At 48.3% G+C, this 22,389-nt stretch overlaps 2 protein-coding genes across 4 annotated transcripts in view; both read right to left on the bottom strand.

The window, feature by feature from the left end:
* Positions 1-11,514, bottom strand: LOC138243480 (LIM/homeobox protein Lhx9-like). Of its 3 annotated transcripts, none has more exons than XM_069199103.1 (7): positions 10,799-11,514; positions 9,499-9,651; positions 7,311-7,510; positions 7,051-7,159; positions 6,600-6,732; positions 5,049-5,269; positions 1-305 (listed from the first exon to the last, which is right to left on the bottom strand). In XM_069199103.1, the coding sequence occupies exons 2-7, from the start codon at positions 9,613-9,615 to the stop codon at positions 24-26; spliced, it is 1,062 nt and encodes a 353-aa protein (XP_069055204.1). In that variant the 5' UTR covers positions 9,616-9,651; positions 10,799-11,514; the 3' UTR covers positions 1-23. The 3 variants fall into 3 exon arrangements, with proteins under 3 accessions (XP_069055204.1, XP_069055203.1, XP_069055202.1); XM_069199102.1 differs by lacking the exon at positions 10,799-11,514 and adding an exon at positions 10,623-10,767; XM_069199101.1 differs by lacking the exon at positions 10,799-11,514 and adding an exon at positions 10,188-10,767.
* Positions 9,642-22,389, bottom strand: part of LOC138242611 (complement C4-like) — a 23,564-nt gene continuing 10,816 nt past the window's right edge. Inside the window, exon 5 of the mRNA XM_069198153.1 lies at positions 9,642-9,752. Coding sequence (XP_069054254.1) covers positions 9,642-9,752 — 111 coding nt within the window. The remainder of the gene's footprint in view (positions 9,753-22,389) is intronic.

Consider the following 22,389-nt stretch of genomic DNA (forward strand, 5'->3'; position numbering starts at 1 on the left):
CCACCCCCCCCCCCTCCAGGCGATCAGTAGTAGCTCCCAGATGCGGGGCTGCCCAGGTGGCCCCCCCCGCCCCCGCCGCCGATGGCCTCTCCCAGCCCGAAGCCCACGAAGGGGGGCGGGGCCAGCAGGGGCGCGGTCAGCAGGGACAGCTCCGACTGGTCGATGGTGGAGGCGAGGGCGGGCGCGGGCCCCGTGGGGGAGGGGCTCCCGGAGTCGGCCGAGACGGGGGGCGGGGTCCCCGAGTCCTGGGAGTCGTCGGCGCAAAGGCTCCGGCGCAGTTTAGCCCGGGCGTTCTGAAACCACACCTGAGAGAGAGAGAGAGGGGTTCACACACACACACACATACTGACTGGACACTCCAGTACATGAACACTGCACTGAGAGAGAGAGGGGTTCACACAGACACACTGACTGGACACTCCAGTACATGAACACTGCACTGAGAGAGAGAGGGGTTCATACAGACACACTGACTGGACACTCCAGTACATGAACACTGCACTGAGAGAGAGAGGGGTTCATACAGACACACTGACTGGACACTCCAGTACATGAACACTGCACTGAGCGAGAGAGGGGTTCACACAGACACACTGACTGGACACTCCAGTACATGAACACTGCACTGAGAGAGAGGGGTTCATACACACACCCTGACTGGACACTCCAGTACATGAACACTGCACTGAGAGAGAGAGAGGGGTTAATACACACACACACTGACTGGACACTCCAGTACATGAACACTGCACTGAGAGAGAGAGGGGTTCATACACACACACACACTGACTGGACACTCCAGTACATGAACACTGCACTGAGAGAGAGAGGGGTTCATACAGACACCCTGACTGGACACTCCAGTACATGAACACTGCACTGAGAGAGAGAGGGGTTCACACAGACACACTGACTGGACACTCCAGTACATGAACACTGCACTGAGAGAGAGAGGGGTTCATACAGACACCCTGACTGGACACTCCAGTACATGAACACTGCACTGAGAGAGAGAGGGGTTCATACAGACACCCTGACTGGACACTCCAGTACATGAACACTGCACTGAGAGAGAGAGGGGTTCATACAGACACACTGACTGGACACTCCAGTACATGAACACTGCACTGAGAGAGAGAGGGGTTCATACAGACACCCTGACTGGACACTCCAGTACATGAACACTGCACTGAGAGAGAGAGAGGGGTTCATACAGACACACTGACTGGACACTCCAGTACATGAACACTGCACTGAGAGAGAGAGGGGTTCACACAGACACACTGACTGGACACTCCAGTACATGAACACTGCACTGAGAGAGAGGGGGGTTCATACACACACACTGACTGGACACTCCAGTACATGAACACTGCACTGAGAGAGAGAGGGGTTCACACAGACACACTGACTGGACACTCCAGTACATGAACACTGCACTGAGAGAGAGAGGGGTTCATACACACACACTGACTGGACACTCCAGTACATGAACACTGCACTGAGAGAGAGAGGGGTTCACACAGACACACTGACTGGACACTCCAGGACATGAACACTGCACTGAGAGAGAGAGGGGTTCATACAGACACACTGACTGGACACTCCAGTACATGAACACTGCACTGAGAGAGAGAGGGGTTCATACACACACACTGACTGGACACTCCAGTACATGAACACTGCACTGAGAGAGAGAGGGGTTCACACACACACTGACTGGACACTCCAGTACATGAACACTGCACTGAGAGAGAGAGGGGTTCATACAGACACACTGACTGGACACTCCAGTACATGAACACTGCACTGAGAGAGAGAGGGGTTCACACACACACACTGACTGGACACTCCAGTACATGAACACTGCACTGAGAGAGAGAGGGGTTCATACACACACACTGACTGGACACTCCAGTACATGAACACTGCACTGAGAGAGAGAGGGGTTCATACAGATACACACTGACTGGACACTCCAGTACATGAACACTGCACTGAGAGAGAGAGGGGTTCATACACACACACTGACTGGACACTCCAGTACATGAACACTGCACTGAGAGAGAGAGGGGTTCATACACACACACTGACTGGACACTCCAGTACATGAACACTGCACTGAGAGAGAGAGGGGTTAATACACACACACTGACTGGACACTCCAGTACATGAACACTGCACTGAGAGAGAGAGGGGTTCATACAGACACACTGACTGGACACTCCAGTACATGAACACTGCACTGAGAGAGAGAGGGGTTCACACAGACACACTGACTGGACACTCCAGTACATGAACACTTCACTGAGAGAGAGAGGGGTTCATACAGACACCCTGACTGGACACTCCAGTACATGAACACTGCACTGAGAGAGAGAGGGGTTCACACAGACACACTGACTGGACACTCCAGTACATGAACACTGCACTGAGAGAGAGAGGGGTTCACACACACACACACCCCGACTGGACACTCCTGTACATGAACACTGCACTGAGAGAGAGAGGGGTTCATACAGACACCCTGACTGGACACTCCAGTACATGAACACTGCACTGAGAGAGAGAGGGGTTCATACACACACACTGACTGGACACTCCAGTACATGAACACTGCACTGAGAGAGAGAGGGGTTCATACACACACACTGACTGGACACTCCAGTACATGAACACTGCACTGAGAGAGAGAGGGGTTCATACACACACACTGACTGGACACTCCAGTACATGAACACTGCACTGAGAGAGAGGGGGGTTCACACAGACACACTGACTGGACACTCCAGTACATGAACACTGCACTGAGAGAGAGAGAGGTTCATACAGACACCCTGACTGGACACTCCAGTACATGAACACTGCACTGAGAGAGAGAGGGGTTCATACACACACACTGACTGGACACTCCAGTACATGAACACTGCACTGAGAGAGAGAGGGGTTCATACACACACACTGACTGGACACTCCAGTACATGAACACTGCACTGAGAGAGAGAGGGGTTCATACAGACACACTGACTGGACACTCCAGTACATGAACACTGCACTGAGAGAGAGAGGGGTTCATACACACACACACTGACTGGACACTCCAGTACATGAACACTGCACTGAGAGAGAGGGGTTCATACAGACACACTGACTGGACACTCCAGTACATGAACACTGCACTGAGAGAGAGAGGGGTTCATACACACACCCTGACTGGACACTCCAGTACACGAACACTGCACTGAGAGAGAGAGGGGTTCATACAGACACACTGACTGGACACTCCAGTACATGAACACTGCACTGAGAGAGAGAGGGGTTCATACAGACACCCTGACTGGACACTCCAGTACATGAACACTGCACTGAGAGAGAGAGGGGTTCATACAGACACCCTGACTGGACACTCCAGTACATGAACACTGCACTGAGAGAGAGAGGGGTTCATACACACACACTGACTGGACACTCCAGTACATGAACACTGCACTGAGAGAGAGAGGGGTTCATACACACACCCTGACTGGACACTCCAGTACATGAACACTGCACTGAGAGAGAGAGGGGTTCATACAGACACACTGACTGGACAATCCAGTACATGAACACTGCACTGAGAGAGAGAGGGGTTCATACACACACACTGACTGGACACTCCAGTACATGAACACTGCACTGAGAGAGAGAGGGGTTCATACAGACACACTGACTGGACACTCCAGTACATGAACACTGCACTGAGAGAGAGAGGGGTTCACACAGACACACTGACTGGACACTCCAGTACATGAACACTGCACTGAGAGAGAGAGGGGTTCATACACACACACACTGACTGGACACTCCAGTACATGAACACTGCACTGAGAGAGAGAGGGGTTCATACACACACTGACTGGACACTCCAGTACATGAACACTGCACTGAGAGAGAGAGGGGTTCATACACACACACTGACTGGACACTCCAGTACATGAACACTGCACTGAGAGAGAGAGGGGTTCATACACACACACACACACCCCGACTGGACACTCCAGGACATGAACACTGCACTGAGAGAGAGAGGGGTTCATACAGACACACTGACTGGACACTCCAGTACATGAACACTGCACTGAGAGAGAGAGGGGTTCATACACACACCCCGACTGGACACTCCAGGACATGAACACTGCACTGAGAGAGAGAGGGGTTCATACACACACCCCGACTGGACACTCCAGGACATGAACACTGCACTGAGAGAGAGAGGGGTTCATACAGACACACTGACTGGACACTCCAGTACATGAACACTGCAATGAGAGAGAGAGGGGTTCACACACACCCTGACTGGACACTCCAGTACATGAACACTGCACTGAGAGAGAGAGAGGGGTTCACACAGACACACTGACTGGACACTCCAGTACATGAACACTGCACTGAGAGAGAGAGGGGTTCATACAGACACACTGACTGGACACTCCAGTACATGAACACTGCAATGAGAGAGAGAGGGGTTCACACACACACCCTGACTGGACACTCCAGTACATGAACACTGCACTGAGAGAGAGAGGGGTTCACACAGACACACTGACTGGACACTCCAGGACATGAACACTGCACTGAGAGAGAGAGGGGTTCACACAGACACACTGACTGGACACTCCAGTACATGAACACTGCACTGAGAGAGAGAGGGGTTCATACACACACACTGACTGGACACTCCAGTACATGAACACTGCACTGAGAGAGAGAGGGGTTCATACAGACACGCTGACTGGACACTCCAGGACATGAACACTGCACTGAGAGAGAGGGGTTCATACAGACACACTGACTGGACACTCCAGTACATGAACACTGCACTGAGAGAGAGAGGGGTTCATACACACACACTGACTGGACACTCCAGTACATGAACACTGCACTGAGAGAGAGAGGGGTTCACACACACACCCTGACTGGACACTCCAGTACATGAACACTGCACTGAGAGAGAGAGGGGTTCACACAGACACACTGAGAGAGAGAGGGGTTCACACAGACACTCGGACCTGCAGCACTCTCTTGGGCAGGCCGGTCCGGGAAGCCAGACAGGCCCAGTCCTTGCCATCCGGGTTGTGCTTCATGGCGAAGTAGGACTCCATCGCCCGCAGCTGGTGGCTCTTGAAACAGGTCCTGATTCGCTTGGCTCGGCCGCCCGCCCCGCCCCCCTGCTCCCCGCCGGCCAATCGCGGCTCGGGGCTGCTCACGGGCTCCTCCCCCTCGGCTGGCTCTGTGAGAGAGAGAGAGAGAGGACAGGCTCAGTGACCACAACCTGGCCATAGAAACTGGGCGACACAGGCAGACCTGGCTGCCCAGAGAGGACAGGCTGTGCTCCCACTGCCAGCAGGGAGAAATAGAGACAGAGGTGCACTTCCTACTGCACTGTGACAGATACTCTGGGATTAGAGAAACATTCTTCCCGAAATTCAGAAATCTAATCCCAGAGTTCCCACACCTGCCAAAACCACAACAGGTCCCAATCCTACTGGGAGAGGGAGGAGGGAACTCAGTTGATCTGGCAGCCCAGTGTGTGATCTCCTGTCACAGCCTGAGGACCAGTGAGTCCGTCTCCCAATAATGCTCCAGCTGCCTACAGTATGTCAATATTATATAATATGTCTTTGTTGTAAATGTCTGTAACATGTCTGTAGATTTTATTTTACTTCTATTTTTTGTTCCATGTTAATTTTATTATTTTTATTTGCTTTGGCAACACTGATTGTACCCATCGGTCATGCTAATAAAGCACCTTGAATTGAATTGAATTGAATTGAGAGAGAGAGAGAGAGAGAGAGAGAGAGAGAGCTATATTCCCGGATTTTGGGAATTCTGTCCTCGGTGAAAGATATTATTTCAAGTGGGGTCAGTTCCTAGGGGTGCTGTCTGTGTGGAGTCTGTTCCTGTGGGTTTTCTCCGGGAGCTCCGGTCTGGACTGGTGTCCAGTGAGGGGCTGGTGTCCTGTCCAGGCTGTGCCCTGCCCTGTGCCCAGTGCCTGCTGGGACAGACCCCAGACCCCAGTGTCTGCTGGGACAGACCCCAGCTCCCTGTGCCCAGTGCCTGCTGGGACAGACCCCAGCTCCCTGTGTCCGGTGCCTGCTGGGACAGACCCCAGACCCCCTGTGCCCAGTGCCTGCTGGGACAGACCCCAGACCCCTGTGCCCAGTGCCTGCTGGGACAGACCCCAGACCCCTGTGCCCAGTGCCCAGTGCCTGCTGGGACAGACCCCAGCTCCCCTGTGCCCAGTGCCTGCTGGGACAGACCCCAGACCCCCTGTGCCCAGTGCCCAGTGCCTGCTGGGACAGACCCCAGCTCCCCTGTGCCCAGTGCCTGCTGGGACAGACCCCAGACCCCCTGTGCCCGGTGCCTGCTGGGACAGACCCCAGACCCCAGTGCCCGGTGCCTGCTGGGACAGACCCCAGACCCCTGTGCCCAGTGCCTGCTGGGACAGACCCCAGACCCCTGTGCCCAGTGCCCAGTGCCTGCTGGGACAGACCCCAGCTCCCCTGTGCCCGGTGCTGGGTGAAGGGTGAGGCTGCCCGGCCTGTCGGTCCCTCACTCACCCCCCTCTGGCTCCTGGTCCCTGAGGCGCTGTCTCCGGGGGCGTGGCCTGTTGCCGTGGCAGTGCGCCTGGCAGTACAGGCTCCTCCCCCTGAGGCTGTACAGGTCCCCCGGCAGCAGCACCGCCCCGCAGGCCTGAGGCAGACAGCGCAGGATCACTTCCGGGTCAGAGGGCATCGGGGGCATCACACTCCCACACAGATACACCCACACACAGACACAGAGATACACCCTCACACTCACACACACACCAATATACACACCCACAGATACATGCCCACTTACACACCCACAGATACACACACACACACACAGATACACACACACAGACACACTCGCAGGCACAATCACGCACTCCCACACAGATACACCCACACACACACACACAGATAGACACTCCCACGGACACACTCACAGGCACAATCACGCACTCCCACACACTCTCTGGCTCACCTGGCAGGAGAAGCAGTGGGGGTGAAAGGTCAGAGCCCCCGACCTCATGACCAGGGCGCTGGAGGGAATGGGCTGAGCACAGCGGGCACAGCGACCCACGCTGAACAGCCTGCAACACAGGGCAGCGTGAGGAGACACAGGGAGAGGCGAGAGACACAGGGAGAGGAGACACAGGGAGGGGAGAGAAACACACAGGGAGGGGAGAGACACACAGGGAGGGGAGAGACACACAGGGAGGGGAGAGACAGGGCCAGACAGACCTGCAGTAGTCCTCCCGGCAGTAGATGGCGCTGTTCTTGCTGAAGCAGGTGAGCTGGGACTCCAGCTCCTCCTGACACACGCTGCAGCGCAGGCAGGCCCGGTGCCAGGCCCGGTCCACCGCCAGCAGGAAGTACCGGTCGCTGACCCGGCCCCTGCAGCCCGCGCAGACCACGCCCTCGCCCAGGGGCTCCCCGGGGCACTGCAGGGGGGAGCAGGGCAGGGGCCACAGTCAGGCTGGCACTGGAGTCCAGCTGTACTGCACTGTACTGCACTGTCCTGTAGTATACTGCACTGTACTGCACTGCTGAGAGAGACCAGGGCAGGGGCCACAGTCAGGCTGGCACTGGAGTCCAGCTGTACTGCACTGTACTGTAGTATAACGCACTGTACTGCACTGTACTGTAATATACTGCACTGTACTGTAGTAACTGCACTGTACTGTAGTATACCGCACTGTACTGCACTGTACTGTAGTAACTGCACTGTACTGCACTGCAGGGGGAGACCAGGGCAGGGGCCACAGTCAGGCTGGCACTGGAGTCCAGCTGTACTGCACTGTACTGTAGTATACTGCACTGTACTGCACCGTACTGTAGTAACTGCACTGTACTGTAGTATACTGCACTGCTGAGAGAGACCAGGGCAGGGGCCACAGTCAGACTGGCACTGGAGACCAGCTGTACTGCACTGTACTGTAGTATACTGCACTGTACTGCACTAACTACATTGAACTACACTGCACTGTGCTATACTGTACCACACCATACCTCAGTATAGAGCATTATACCTCACTATACTACACTGTACCCCCTGTACTGCAGTATACTACACTGTACTGCACCGTACTACACTGTATTGGACTATACTACACTGCACTGTGCTATACTGTACCACACCATACCTCAGTATAGAGCATTATACCTCACTATACTACACTGTACCCCTGTACTGCAGTATACTACACTGTACTGCACCGTACTACACTGTATTGGACTATACTACACTGCACTGTGCTATACTGTACCACACCATACCTCAGTATAGAGCATTATACCTCACTATACTACACTGTACCCCCTGTACTGCAGTATACTACACTGTACTGCACCGTACTACACTGTATTGGACTATACTACACTGCACTGTGCTATACTGTACCACACCATACCTCAGTATAGAGCATTATACCACACTATACTACACTGTACCCCTGTACTGCAGTATACTACACTGTACTGCACCGTACTACACTGTATTGGACTATACTACACTGCACTGTGCTATACTGTACCACACCATACCTCAGTATAGAGCATTATACCACACTATACTACACTGTACCCCCTGTACTGCAGTATACTACACTGTACTGCACCGTACTACACTGTATTGGACTATACTACACTGCACTGTGCTATACTGTACCACACCATACCTCAGTATAGAGCATTATACCACACTATACTACACTGTACCCCTGTACTGCAGTATACTACACTGTACTGCACCGTACTACACTGTATTGGACTATACTACACTGCACTGTGCTATACTGTACCACACCATACCTCAGTATAGAGGATTATACCACACTATACTACACTGTACCCCTGTACTGCAGTATACTACACCGTACTGCACCGTACTACACTGTATCGGACTATACTACACTGCACTGTGCTATACTGTACCACACCATACCTCAGTATAGTGCATTATACCACACTATACTACACTGTACCCCCTGTACTGCAGTATACTACACTGTACTGCACCGTACTACACTGTATTGGACTATACTACACTGCACTGTGCTATACTGTACCACACCATACCTCAGTATAGAGCATTATACCACACTATACTACACTGTACCCCCTGTACTGCAGTATACTACACTGTACTGCACCGTACTACACTGTATTGGACTATACTACACTGCACTGTGCTATACTGTACCACACCATACCTCAGTATAGAGCATTATACCTCACTATACTACACTGTACCCCCTGTACTGCAGTATACTACACTGTACTGCACCGTACTACACTGTATTGGACTATACTACACTGCACTGTGCTATACTGTACCACACCAACACTGTACCCCTGTACTGCAGTATACTACACTGTACCCCTGTTCTGCAGTATACTACACTGTACCCCTGTACTGCGCCCCTCTCACCGCCTGCGGCTGCGATGTTCCGGGGGTGCCAGTGTCCCGCGCGCCCTCCGCACGGGCTCCCGCCTCTGTCTGCGCCGCCGCCGCCGCCGCGTCGTCATGGAAACCGCCCAGCAGCATCGCGTGAAGCCGCCGCCGCCGCCGGGTCAAAGGTCACTGCGGAGACACGCGCACGTGAGCGGGGCAGACCGGACAGAACCGGACAGAACCGGACCGGCGAGCGGGGCCCACGGACAGCGGCGCGGCCCGGCTGCGTTTCCACCCGGGTCGGCGCGGGACTCGCGGCAGAAACACGCGCGGCTCGCGGTGAGGAGGGGAGCGACGCTCGCTCAGGCCTCGGGGTCCCCCCGGGGTGTCGGGGTACCGGGGTACCGGGGTACCGGGGTGTCGGCGCGGCCCTGCTCCGCCCGTCTGTCCGTCTGCGGTTTTAGTTTCGGTTTCCAGGCGGAGCCGCAGCGCCGGACGCGCCGCTGAGAAACAAGGCGCCGCTTCTTCTCGGCAGGCGGGCCGGGCGGAACCGGGCCGAACCGAGCGGCACCGGGCCGGGCAGAGCCGAGCCCCGCCGGGCGGCACCGAGCCGAACCGAGCCCCGCCGGGCCGGGCCGGGCCGGGTCACACCTCCCTCCCCGCCTGCAGGGGGCAGCACGGACCTCTCTAGAGGCCGGAGCAGAGCTGCAGTCCAGCGGACTCACCTGGGCCGGTCCTCTGGGTCTGAGCGCGGTCAGCGAGCCTGTGGCCAGTGTCCACTCTCTCTCAGTGTCCACTCTCTCTCTTTCGAAGTGTCCAGCTCCACGCCGGAGCTCAGCGCAGTGTCGTCTGTGTCTGATCCTCTCTCTGCTCCGTCTGACAGAGACACACCTGGGTCGGTTCTCTGTGGGTCTGAGTGGTCAGCGAGCCTGTGGCCAGTGTCCAGCCTCTCTCTCTCAGTGTCCACTCTCTCTCTCTCTCTGTGTCCACTCTCTCTGTCTCTCTCTCAGTGTCCACCCTCTCTCTCTCAGTGTCCACCCTCTCTCTCTCAGTGTCCACTCTCTCTCTGTCTCTCTCTCTCAGTGTCCAGCTGGCCAGCTCCACGCTGGAGTGTCGTCTGTGTCTGATCCTCTCTCTGCTGTGTCTGACAAGAGACACACCTGGGCCGGTCCTCTGTGGGTCTGAGTGGTCAGCGAGCCTGTGGCCAGTGTCCACTCTCTCTCAATGTCCACTCTCTCTGTCTCTCGCAGCGTCCAGCTGGCCAGCTCCACGCCGGAGCTCAGCGCAGTGTCGTCTGTGTCTGATCCTCTCTCTGCTGTGTCTGACAGAGACACACCTGGGCCGGTTCTCTGTGGGGTCTGAGTGGTCAGCGAGCCCGCGGACAGTGTCCACCCTCTCTCAGTGTCCACCCTCTCTCAGTGTCCACTCTCTCTCTCTCGCAGTGTCCAGCCGGCCAGCCGGAGCTCAGCGCAGTGTCGTCTGCGTGCGATCCTCTCTCTGCTCCGTCTGCCAGAGACACACCTGGGCTCGCAGCAGGATTCTCAGGTGAGACAGCAGCTCACCTGTAAACAGCCCGGGGGTGGTGGGGGGGGGGGAGACTCACCCCGATTGGCGGGGCAGGACGACGGAGGGTGGGCCTCGTGCCCCTCTCGGGACTTGGGGGTACCCCGGGGGTCCAATTAGGAGACAGACAGAGGCAGACTGGAGACAACAGTGGGGGCGAACGCTATCGCCTGCAGAACACACACACACACACTTTCGTCACGGCAACCGCCACACACCGCTCACACTCTCAGCTCTCCTAACGAGCTCTCAGGGGGGAGAAACATTCATTATTCCTGAGACACAGGGATGCAAGTGTGGTAGAGAGAGGCAATAATACAGACACACTGACTGGACACTATATTAACAGTGTCAGGGAGCCCCCTGTATTAGCCCCGTTCTCATTCTGTAGGAGGGACTCTAGTGATACAACCTGTGTTGTTATTTCAAACAGGAACACTAGCGATACAACCTGTGTTGTTATTTCAAACAGGAGCACTAGTGATACAACCTGTGTTGTTATTTCAAACAGGAACACTAGCGATACAACCTGTGTTGTTATTTCAAACAGGAACACTAGTGATACAAGTGGTGTTTTTATTTCAAACAGGAGCACTAGTGATACAGCCTGTGTTGTTATTTCAAACAGGAACACTAGTGATAGAAGCAGTATTGTTATTTCAAACAGGAGCACCAGTGATACAACCTGTGTTGTTATTTCAAACAGGAACACTAGTGATACAAGCAGTGTTGTTATTTCAAACAGGGACACTAGTGATACAACCTGTGTTGTTATTTCAAACAGGAGCACTAGTGATACAGCCTGTGTTGTTATTTCAAACAGGAACACTAGTGATAGAAGCAGTATTGTTATTTCAAACAGGAGCACCAGTGATACAACCTGTGTTGTTATTTCAAACAGGAACACTAGCGATACAACCTGTGTTGTTATTTCAAACAGGAACACTAGTGATAGAAGCAGTATTGTTATTTCAAACAGGAGCACCAGTGATACAACCTGTGTTGTTATGTCAAACAGGAACACTAGTGATACAACCTGTGTTGTTATTTCAAACAGGGACACTAGTGATACAACCTGTGTTGTTATTTCAAACAGGAACACTAGTGATACAGGTGGTGTTGTTATTACAAACAGCAACACCAGTGATACAACCTATGTTGTTATTTCAAACAGGGACACTAGTGATACAACCTGTGTTGTTATTTCAAACAGGAACACTAGTGATACAACCTGTGTTATTTCAAACAGGGACACTAGTGATACAACCTGTGTTGTTATTTCAAACACTAACACTAGCGATACAACCTGTGTTGTTATTTCAAACAGGAACACTAGCGATACAACCTGTGTTGTTATTTCAAACAGGAGCACTAGTGATACAACCTGTGTTGTTATTTCAAACAGGAACACTAGTGATAGAAGCAGTATTGTTATTTCAAACAGGAGCACCAGTGATACAACCTGTGTTGTTATGTCAAACAGGAACACTAGTGATACAACCTGTGTTGTTATTTCAAACAGGGACACCAGTGATACAACCTGTGTTGTTATTTCAAACAGGGACACTAGTGATACAACCTGTGTTGTTATTTCAAACAGGAACACTAGTCATACAACCTGTGTTGTTATTTCAAACAGGAACACTAGTGATACAAGCGGTGTTGTTATTTCAAACAGGAACACTAGTGATACAACCTGTGTTGTTATTTCAAACAGGAGCACTAGTGATACAAGCGGTGTTGTTATTTCAAACACTAACACTAGTGATAGAAGCGGTGTTGTTATTTCAAACAGGAGCACTAGTGATACAAGCAGTGTTGTTATTTCAAACACTAACACTAGTGATAGAAGCAGTATTCAGGAGACGCACTACTGAAAGAAGTCATTTTTATGTTATTTTCACTGGCAGCACTAGTGATAGAAGTAGTAGTAATTAATTAGGTGCTGTAGTAATAGAGGATGTAGTGTGTTTCTTTGCTGAACTCCTCTCTCAGGAGCTGAGGAGAGAGCCGAGAGTGATAGAAGTGGCGTTGTTATTACAAACAGGAGCACTAGTGATACAAGCGGTGTTGTTATTTCAAACAGGAACACTAGTGATACAAGCGGTGTTGTTATTTCAAACAGGAACACTAGTGATACAAGCGGTGTTGTTATTTCAAACAGGAGCACTAGTGATACAAGCAGTGTTGTTATTTCAAACACTAACACTAGTGATAGAAGCAGTATTCAGGAGACACACTACTGAAAGAAGTCATTTTTATGTTATTTTCACTGGCAGCACTAGTGATAGAAGTAGTAGTAATTAATTAGGTGCTGTAGTAATAGAGGATGTAGTGTGTTTCTTTGCTGAACTCCTCTCTCAGGAGCTGAGGAGAGAGCCGAGAGTGATAGAAGTGGCGTTGTTATTACAAACAGGAACACTACTGATACAAGCGGTGTTGTTATTACAAACAGGAGCACTAGTGATACAAGCGGTGTTGTTATTTCAAACAGGAACACTACTGATACAAGCGGTGTTGTTATTCCAAACAGGAACACTAGTGATACAACCTGTGTTTTTATTTCAAACAGGAACACTAGTGATACAAGTGGTGTTGTTATTCCAAACAGGAACACTAGTGATACAACCTGTGTTGTTATTTCAAGCACTAACACTAGTGATAGAAGCGGCATTGTTATTACAAACAGGAGTACTAGTGATACAGGCGGTGTTTGGTATTACAAACAGGAGCACTAGTGATACAGGCAGTGTTGTTATTTCAAACAGCAACACCAGTGATACAACCTATGTTGTTATTTCAAACAGGGACACTAGTGATACAACCTGTGTTGTTATTTCAAACAGGAACACTAGTGATACAACCTGTGTTATTTCAAACAGGAACACTAGTGATACAACCTGTGTTGTTATGTCAAACAGGAACACTAGTGATACAACCTGTGTTGTTATTTCAAACAGGGACACTAGTGATACAACCTGTGTTGTTATTTCAAACAGGAACACTAGTGATACAGGTGGTGTTGTTATTACAAACAGCAACACCAGTGATACAACCTGTGTTGTTATTTCAAACAGGGATACTAGTGATACAACCTGTGTTGTTATTTCAAACAGGAACACTAGCGATACAACCTGTGTTGTTATTTCAAACAGGAGCACTAGTGATACAACCTGTGTTGTTATTTCAAACAGGAACACTAGTGATAGAAGCAGTATTGTTATTTCAAACAGGAGCACCAGTGATACAACCTGTGTTGTTATGTCAAACAGGAACACTAGTGATACAACCTGTGTTGTTATTTCAAACAGGGACACCAGTGATACAACCTGTGTTGTTATTTCAAACAGGGACACTAGTGATACAACCTGTGTTGTTATTTCAAACAGGGACACTAGTGATACAACCTGTGTTGTTATTTCAAACAGGAACACTAGTCATACAACCTGTGTTGTTATTTCAAACAGGAACACTAGTGATACAAGCGGTGTTGTTATTTCAAACAGGAACACTAGTGATACAACCTGTGTTGTTATTTCAAACAGGAGCACTAGTGATACAAGCGGTGTTGTTATTTCAAACACTAACACTAGTGATAGAAGCGGTGTTGTTATTTCAAACAGGAGCACTAGTGATACAAGCAGTGTTGTTATTTCAAACACTAACACTAGTGATAGAAGCAGTATTCAGGAGACGCACTACTGAAAGAAGTCATTTTTATGTTATTTTCACTGGCAGCACTAGTGATAGAAGTAGTAGTAATTAATTAGGTGCTGTAGTAATAGAGGATGTAGTGTGTTTCTTTGCTGAACTCCTCTCTCAGGAGCTGAGGAGAGAGCCGAGAGTGATAGAAGTGGCGTTGTTATTACAAACAGGAGCACTAGTGATACAAGCGGTGTTGTTATTTCAAACAGGAACACTAGTGATACAAGCGGTGTTGTTATTTCAAACAGGAACACTAGTGATACAAGCGGTGTTGTTATTTCAAACAGGAGCACTAGTGATACAAGCAGTGTTGTTATTTCAAACACTAACACTAGTGATAGAAGCAGTATTCAGGAGACACACTACTGAAAGAAGTCATTTTTATGTTATTTTCACTGGCAGCACTAGTGATAGAAGTAGTAGTAATTAATTAGGTGCTGTAGTAATAGAGGATGTAGTGTGTTTCTTTGCTGAACTCCTCTCTCAGGAGCTGAGGAGAGAGCCGAGAGTGATAGAAGTGGCGTTGTTATTACAAACAGGAACACTACTGATACAAGCGGTGTTGTTATTACAAACAGGAGCACTAGTGATACAAGCGGTGTTGTTATTTCAAACAGGAACACTACTGATACAAGCGGTGTTGTTATTCCAAACAGGAACACTAGTGATACAACCTGTGTTTTTATTTCAAACAGGAACACTAGTGATACAAGTGGTGTTGTTATTCCAAACAGGAACACTAGTGATACAACCTGTGTTGTTATTTCAAGCACTAACACTAGTGATAGAAGCGGCATTGTTATTACAAACAGGAGTACTAGTGATACAGGCGGTGTTTGGTATTACAAACAGGAGCACTAGTGATACAGGCAGTGTTGTTATTTCAAACAGCAACACCAGTGATACAACCTATGTTGTTATTTCAAACAGGGACACTAGTGATACAACCTGTGTTGTTATTTCAAACAGGAACACTAGTGATACAACCTGTGTTATTTCAAACAGGAACACTAGTGATACAACCTGTGTTGTTATGTCAAACAGGAACACTAGTGATACAACCTGTGTTGTTATTTCAAACAGGGACACTAGTGATACAACCTGTGTTGTTATTTCAAACAGGAACACTAGTGATACAGGTGGTGTTGTTATTACAAACAGCAACACCAGTGATACAACCTGTGTTGTTATTTCAAACAGGGATACTAGTGATACAACCTGTGTTGTTATTTCAAACAGGAACACTAGTGATACAACCTGTGTTGTTATTTCAAACAGGGACACTAGTGATACAACCTGTGTTGTTATTTCAAACAGAGACACTAGTGATACAGGCGGTGTTGTTATTACAAACAGCAACACCAGTGATACAACCTGTGTTGTTATTTCAAACAAGGACACTAGTGATACAACCTGTGTTGTTATTTCAAACAAGGACACTAGTGATACAACCTGTGTTGTTATTTCAAACAGAGACACTAGTGATACAGGCGGTGTTGTTATTACAAACAGGAACACTAGTGATACAAGCGGTGTTGTTATTTCAAACAGGAACACTAGTGATACAACCTGTGTTGTTATTTCAAGCACTAACACTAGTGATAGAAGCGGCATTGTTATTACAAACAGGAGTACTAGTGATACAGGCGGTGTTTGGTATTACAAACAGGAGCACTAGTGATACAGGCAGTGTTGTTATTTCAAACAGCAACACCAGTGATACAACCTATGTTGTTATTTCAAACAGGGACACTAGTGATACAACCTGTGTTGTTATTTCAAACAGGAACACTAGTGATACAACCTGTGTTATTTCAAACAGGAACACTAGTGATACAACCTGTGTTGTTATGTCAAACAGGAACACTAGTGATACAACCTGTGTTGTTATTTCAAACAGGGACACTAGTGATACAACCTGTGTTGTTATTTCAAACAGGAACACTAGTGATACAGGTGGTGTTGTTATTACAAACAGCAACACCAGTGATACAACCTGTGTTGTTATTTCAAACAGGGATACTAGTGATACAACCTGTGTTGTTATTTCAAACAGGAACACTAGTGATACAACCTGTGTTGTTATTTCAAACAGGGACACTAGTGATACAACCTGTGTTGTTATTTCAAACAGAGACACTAGTGATACAGGCGGTGTTGTTATTACAAACAGCAACACCAGTGATACAACCTGTGTTGTTATTTCAAACAAGAACACTAGTGATACAACCTGTGTTGTTATTTCAAACAAGGACACTAGTGATACAACCTGTGTTGTTATTTCAAACAGAGACACTAGTGATACAGGCGGTGTTGTTATTACAAACAGGAACACTAGTGATACAAGCGGTGTTGTTATTTCAAACAGGAACACTAGTGATACAACCTGTGTTGTTATTTCAAACAGGAGCACTAGTGATACAAGCGGTGTTGTTATTTCAAACAGGAGCACTAGTGATACAAGCGGTGTTGTTATTTCAAAAACTAACACTAGTGATAGAAGCAGTATTCAGGAGACGCACTACTGAAAGAAGTCATTTTGATGTTATTTTCACTGGCAGCACTAGTGATAGAAGTAGTAGTAATTAATTAGGTGCTGTAGTAATATAGGATGTAGTGTTTTTCTTTGCTGAACTCCTCTCTCAGGAGCTGAGGAGAGAGCCGAGAGTGATAGAAGTGGCGTTGTTATTACAAACAGGAGCACTAGTGATACAAGCGGTGTTGTTATTTCAAACAGGAACACTAGTGATACAAGCGGTGTTGTTATTTCAAACAGGAACACTACTGATACAAGCGGTGTTGTTATTCCAAACAGGAACACTAGTGATACAACCTGTGTTTTTATTTCAAACAGGAACACTAGTGATACAAGCAGTGTTGTTATGTCAAACACTAACACTAGTGATAGAAGCGGTGTTATTATTACAAACAGGAGCACTAGTGATACAGGCGGTGTTTGGTATTACAAACAGGAACACTAGTGATACAGGCAGTGTTGTTATTTCAAACAGGAGCACTAGTGATACAAGCGGTGTTGTTATTTCAAACAGGAGCACTAGTGATACAAGCGGTGTTGTTATTTCAAACAGGAGCACTAGTGATACAACCTGTGTTGTTATTTCAAACACTAACACTAGTGATAGAAGCAGTGTTGTTATTACAAACAGGAGCAGTAGTGATACAGGCGGTGTTGTTATTTCAAACAGGAACACTAGTGATACAACCTGTGTTGTTATTACAAACAGGAGCACTAGTGATACAAGCGGTGTTGTTATTTCAAACAGGAGCACTAGTGATACAAGCGGTGTTGTTATTTCAAACAGGAGCACTAGTGATACAACCTGTGTTGTTATTTCAAACACTAACACTAGTGATAGAAGCGGTGTTGTTATTACAAACAGGAGCAGTAGTGATACAGGCGGTGTTGTTATTACAAACAGGAGCACTAGTGATACAAGCGGTGTTGTTATTACAAACACTAACACTAGTGATAGAAGCGGCGTTGTTATTACAAACAGGAGCACTAGTGATACAGGCGGTGTTGTTATTTCAAACAGGAACACTAGTGATACAACCTGTGTTGTTATTACAAACAGGAGCACTAGTGATACAAGCGGTGTTGTTATTTCAAACAGGAGCACTAGTGATACAAGCGGTGTTGTTATTTCAAACAGGAGCACTAGTGATACAAGCGGTGTTGTTATTTCAAACAGGAACACTAGTGATAGAAGCGGTGTTGTTATTACAAACAGGAGCAGTAGTGATACAGGCGGTGTTGTTATTACAAACAGGAGCACTAGTGATACAAGCGGTGTTGTTATTCCAAACAGGAGCAGTAGTGATACAAGCGGTGTTGTTATTCCAAACAGGAGCACTAGTGATACAAGCGGTGTTGTTATTCCAAACAGGAGCACTAGTGATACAAGCGGTGTTGTTATTTCAAACAGGAGCACTAGTGATACAAGCGGTGTTGTTATTCCAAACAGGAGCACCAGTGATACAACCTGTGTTGTTATTTCAAACAGGAACACTAGCGATACAACCTGTGTTGTTATTTCAAACAGGAGCATTAGTGATACAAGTGGTGTTGTTATTTCAAACAGGAACACTAGTGATAGAAGCAGTATTCAGGAGACGTACTACTGAAAGAAGTCATTTTGATGTTATTTTCACTGGCAGCACTAGTGATAGAAGTAGTAGTAATTAATTAGGTGCTGTAGTAATAGAGGACGTAGTGTGTTTCTTTGCTGAACTCCACTCTCAGGAGCTGAGGAGAGAGCCGAGAGTGATAGAAGTGGCGTTGTTATTACAAACAGGAGCACTAGTGATACAAGCGGTGTTGTTATTTCAAACAGGAACACTAGTGATACAACCTGTGTTGTTATTTCAAACAGGAACACTAGTGATACAACCTGTGTTGTTATTTCAAACACTAACACTAGCGATACAACCTGTGTTGTTATTTCAAACAGGGAAACTAGTGATACAACCTGTGTTTTTATTTCAAACAGGAACACTAGTGATAGAACCTGTGTTGTTATTTCAAACTGGAGCACTAGTGATACAACCTGTGTTGTTATTTCAAACACTAACACTAGCGATACAACCTGTGTTGTTATTTCAAACAGGGACACTAGTGATACAAGCGGTGTTGTTATTTCAAACAGGAACACTAGTGATACAAGCGGTGTTGTTATTTCAAACAGGAACACTACTGATACAAGCGGTGTTGTTATTCCAAACAGGAGCACTAGTGATACAAGCGGTGTTGTTATTTCAAACAGGAACACTACTGATACAAGCGGTGTTGTTATTTCAAACAGGAACACTACTGATACAAGCGGTGTTGTTATTTCAAACAGGAACACTAGTGATACAACCTGTGTTGTTATTTCAAACACTAACACTAGTGATAGAAGCGGTGTTGTTATTTCAAACACTAACACTAGTGATAGAAGTGGTGTTGTTTTTACAAACAGGAGCAGTAGTGATACAGGCGGTGTTGTTATTCCAAACAGGAGCACTAGTGATACAAGCGGTGTTGTTATTCCAAACAGGAGCACTAGTGATACAAGCGGTGTTGTTATTCCAAACAGGAGCACTAGTGATACAAGCGGTGTTGTTATTCCAAACAGGAACACTACTGATACAAGCGGTGTTGTTATTCCAAACAGGAGCACTAGTGATACAAGCGGTGTTGTTATTTCAAACAGGAGCACCAGTGATACAACCTGTGTTGTTATGTCAAACACTAACACTAGTGATAGAAGCGGTGTTATTATTACAAACAGGAGCACTAGTGATACAAGCGGTGTTGTTATTTCAAACAGGAACACTACTGATACAAGCGGTGTTGTTATTCCAAACAGGAGCACTAGTGATACAAGCGGTGTTGTTATTTCAAACAGGAACACTACTGATACAAGCGGTGTTGTTATTTCAAACAGGAACACTAGTGATAGAAGCAGTATTGTTATTTCAAACAGGAGCACCAGTGATACAACCTGTGTTGTTATGTCAAACACTAACACTAGTGATAGAAGCGGTGTTATTATTACAAACAGGAGCACTAGTGATACAAGCGGTGTTGTTATTTCAAACAGGAACACTACTGATACAAGCGGTGTTGTTATTCCAAACAGGAGCACTAGTGATACAAGCGGTGTTGTTATTTCAAACAGGAACACTACTGATACAAGCGGTGTTGTTATTTCAAACAGGAACACTAGTGATAGAAGCAGTATTGTTATTTCAAACAGGAGCACCAGTGATACAACCTGTGTTGTTATGTCAAACACTAACACTAGTGATAGAAGCGGTGTTATTATTACAAACAGGAGCACTAGTGATACAGGCGGTGTTTGGTATTACAAACAGGAACACTAGTGATACAGGCAGTGTTGTTATTTCAAACAGGAACACTAGTGATACAAGCAGTGTTGTTATTTCAAACAGGAGCACTAGTGATACAAGCGGTGTTGTTATTTCAAACAGGAACACTAGTGATACAACCTGTGTTGTTATTTCAAACAGGAACACTAGTGATACAACCTGTGTTGTTATTACAAACAGGAGCAGTAGTGATACAGGCGGTGTTGTTATTCCAAACAGGAACATTAGTGATACAAGTGGTGTTGTTATTCCAAACAGGAGCACTAGTGATACAAGCGGTGTTGTTATTCCAAACAGGAGCACTAGTGATACAAGCGGTGTTGTTATTCCAAACAGGAGCACTAGTGATACAAGCGGTGTTGTTATTTCAAACACTAACACTAGTGATAGAAGCAGTATTCAGGAGACGCACTACTGAAAGTAGTCATTTTGATGTTATTTTCACTGGCAGCACTAGTGATAGAAGTAGTAGTAATTAATTAGGTGCTGTAGTAATAGAGGATGTAGTGTGTTTCTGTGCTGAGCTCCACTCTCAGGAGCTGAGGAGAGAGTCGAGACCTCTCTGTGGATCGTTAGCTGTGACAATCCACACAGCTCAGTTGTGCCAAACTGTATGAATATATATATATAATACTGTTTCTCAGTCATACTGGTTCTTGTACAGGTGTAATAATCCCTCTCAGGTTCTCTATCGCCAACTTGCACATTGTGATAATCTTTAGAGACGAGCAAACGCCGGGCTAAATCCCACAGCAGAGCCTCCTGCTCTCCGAGCTCATGCAGCACGAGCCACAGGGGTCGGGGGTCAAGGGTCAGGACTGACCGCAGGATCAGGCTTTCCAGAGGCTGAAGGCGGCTGGACCCTCTCTCCTGGATTCTCTCTGTCCAGAGGCTGACGACGGGCACGGATAAGGAGTTGTGATGGAGGCTGGTTGTTTCCTTTCCCTGATTTTCCAGGGTGTACAGAGTCTGACAGTGGGAAGACGGGTATGGACGCAGGTTGGACTCTCTCTCACAAATCCCTTACCTGAAATTCCCTCTTCCCTCCTGCTCTGCTCAGCACAACTGCTCTCTGTCCCCAGCAGCACCAGACTGAAGGCCTCCCCTCCTGCCTTTTAACTGTCTCCCCACCAATCGTCTTCCACCAATTAGGCAGGTGATTGTGGGGGCGGACTGCTCCGCTCGGCCTTCTGGGGAATGTAGTTCAGACAAGAGCCCCTGTCCCGCCTGGACCTGCGTCCACCTGAGGGGTTGTGGGTTCGAGAGGCTGTTGCCCGATTGTTGCCAGCAGTAAGAGGTTGAGAAGCGCAGAGATCGGGGCTGGGAGGTGTGTGGAGTTCGAGCCTGCGGGCTCTAGTCCCACTGCGAGCTCGGGTTCGTGTTCAGTTGAATTCTTCCCAGCCATACCTGTGGGAGAAGTCAGGAGACTGGGTCTTTGTGTGGTGGTAGTGGGCGAGGCCGTGTGCCCAGATCCTCCTGCGATCGGCTCGTTCCTTATCGGCGGAGAGGGCTTGAGCAGCTCTCGGGGTGTCTGCGTGTCTCCCTGTGGACCTGTCGGGCGGCTCCGTGTTCCCCCAGGACAGCCCCAGGGACCCGTCCGATTGGACCTGCAGCGACTCAGCGGGGAGTCTCCCGTCTCCTGCGAGACCCAGTCTGTGGGTGGGGGGGCACCCCGGTGTCGCCACAAGAGGGCACTACTCCCACACGTCTGTGAAACTGGAGTTCTCTCTCTCTCCCTCTACCTCCCTCTCTCTCTCTCTCAATTCA

The sequence above is a fragment of the Lepisosteus oculatus genome, chromosome 14 (genome assembly GCF_040954835.1).
Source record: "Lepisosteus oculatus isolate fLepOcu1 chromosome 14, fLepOcu1.hap2, whole genome shotgun sequence".
NCBI classification, from domain to species: Eukaryota; Metazoa; Chordata; class Actinopteri; order Semionotiformes; family Lepisosteidae; genus Lepisosteus; species Lepisosteus oculatus.

Coding starts and splice junctions, on each gene's coding strand:
- LOC138243480 (XM_069199103.1), bottom strand. CDS start 9,615: ATGCTGCTGGGCGGTTTCCATGACGACGCGGCGGCGGCGGCGGCGCAG. Junction 7,160..7,310: donor TGCCGGGAGGACTACTGCAG/GTCTGTCTGGCC, acceptor CCTGTGTTGCAG/GCTGTTCAGCGTGGGTCGCT. Junction 6,733..7,050: donor CCCACTGCTTCTCCTGCCAG/GTGAGCCAGAGA, acceptor TGTCTGCCTCAG/GCCTGCGGGGCGGTGCTGCT.